The 1,748-nt window shown below is 30.7% G+C and overlaps 1 protein-coding gene and 1 non-coding gene across 2 annotated transcripts; one reads left to right on the forward strand and one right to left on the reverse strand.

Moving 5' to 3' along the window:
• Nucleotides 1–222: 222 nt before the first annotated feature.
• Nucleotides 223–294, reverse strand: Trnaq-uug. The gene has a single exon. It is a non-coding gene; the product is annotated as a tRNA-Gln (tRNA).
• Nucleotides 295–409: 115 nt separating this feature from the next.
• On the forward strand, nt 410–1,713 carry LOC115235229 (probable 28S ribosomal protein S16, mitochondrial). The gene is made up of 2 exons (XM_029806876.1): nt 410–810; nt 1,202–1,713. Exons 1-2 carry the CDS (start codon nt 688–690, stop codon nt 1,484–1,486), a joined length of 408 nt encoding a protein of 135 aa, XP_029662736.1. The 5' UTR covers nt 410–687; the 3' UTR covers nt 1,487–1,713.
• The last annotated feature ends 35 nt before the right edge of the window (nt 1,714–1,748 follow it).

A 1,748-nucleotide genomic window follows, 5' to 3' on the forward strand; every position in this document is an offset into this window, starting at 1 on the left:
ATATTTAAAATTTATGAACATCTGTTCACAAAAAATTACACATTGACTTTTATGCGCTGATTTGATTGTGAGTCAATATAAATTCACACGACTCTCGTTTCATCGTTTATTAACTTTATATCATTATTTATAAATTAATTTTGAAGATGTTTATCGGTTGCACGCATATGTATATCATTGAAAAATATCTATATGTTTACATGAAAAAAAAAATACACTTGAAGGTCCCACCGAGATTTGAACTCGGATCGCTGGATTCAAAGTCCAGAGTGCTAACCATTACACCATGGGACCAATGTTAACAGCTGATTCTATTAAAGAACTTTTTTAGAGCATTCTAAGGCCCTATCCAGATAAATTTTCATAAATGCATAATACATATGTATAGGAAAAAAACCTACAAACTTCTATATATATATTATATTAGACCGTTCTCTTTCAAACCAGTCAAGTCTCATATAAAATGTGATGCAAGGATAGCCCAGGATAGCCATTTCTATGTGGGCAGAATGTTATACCGGGTGTCACGACCTCTCACGGCAGGGACCGATCTATTCTATATGTCTATGGTTTTAAACGCTTTCTTAACCCAATTCTTCTTGCGTACTATAAACATAATCGTGATAATCGTGAAAACGTAATTACTTTTGGCAATTACTTAGTAAATACTTTTTAATATTAATAAATATGCCACGATTGCCTTTGCATCCTGCATCTGGAACAGGTATTATTACGCCATTCGCCAAAGCAATACGGCTCGTTCGTTATGGTTGCACTAATAGACCGTTCTATCATATTATTATAATTGACGTAAGTTGGCCTATGATTATTTTTCAAGAAAATTGGAATTACATAAACCCATCTTTTTTTAGCTACATTTTATTTATAATTTTTATAATTGTATATGAATCGACGTTGCATTATTATACAACACGCCGTTTCTCATGATATCCCGCATACGATCATCTCTCCGAGAAGCATTGCTTTCAGATAGATTCGGATGAGTAAGCAAAAATTGCGTCATATGCATTAAATATTATATTCGTAGGAGATAAAATTTCAATCTTAGTAACTGAGTTTAGAATTAATACAAGCCTATAATAATACAATCACCGATCGTGCGAGAAAGGATATTACATATATATATATATATATATATAATTGTTATAGTGTCAATAAATTTATCTTTTTTATGTCATAGGTTAAAAGGCAACAAAAAAAGCCACCAATAGAACAAGTTGGTACTTATGATCCTATTCCAAATGTACACAATGAGAAATTAGTATCACTCAATCTTGAAAGAATACAATATTGGTTCGCTAAAGGAGCACAGGTAACTAAACCTGTTGCGGATTTATTAGGACTTGCTGGATTCTTACCTGTTCATCCAAGAACATACATGAGAGCATGGAGAAATCGCAAAATTTTACAGGAAAGTGCTGCTAACGAAAGTATATTTCAAGAACAAGCTACATCAGAGAGTTAAGATATAGTTCTTTTGCAATGGAATTCGTTTTTTGTATATATTTCACGGTTTATCAATAAAATTTTCGTTAAATATTGTATGGAAAATGTATGTAATGTTGCAACATTAACTTTTAATTGTTGCAGACATTTAATATAGAATAGAATACTCCAACTTTTTGAAGCAAACTTCTCTATAGTTATGAATGTTTTTAAATAGTACAATATACAGCTTTATTGTTTGAAAAACAAATTTTTATTTATTTAAAAACATATATATATTT

Source organism: Formica exsecta, unplaced genomic scaffold, assembly GCF_003651465.1.
Source record: "Formica exsecta isolate Colony F162 unplaced genomic scaffold, ASM365146v1 scaffold213, whole genome shotgun sequence".
In the NCBI taxonomy this organism is placed as follows: domain Eukaryota; kingdom Metazoa; phylum Arthropoda; class Insecta; order Hymenoptera; family Formicidae; genus Formica; species Formica exsecta.

Coding starts and splice junctions, on each gene's coding strand:
- LOC115235229 (XM_029806876.1), top strand. CDS start 688: ATGCCACGATTGCCTTTGCATCCTGCATCTGGAACAGGTATTATTACG. Junction 811..1,201: donor ATCATATTATTATAATTGAC/GTAAGTTGGCCT, acceptor TTTATGTCATAG/GTTAAAAGGCAACAAAAAAA.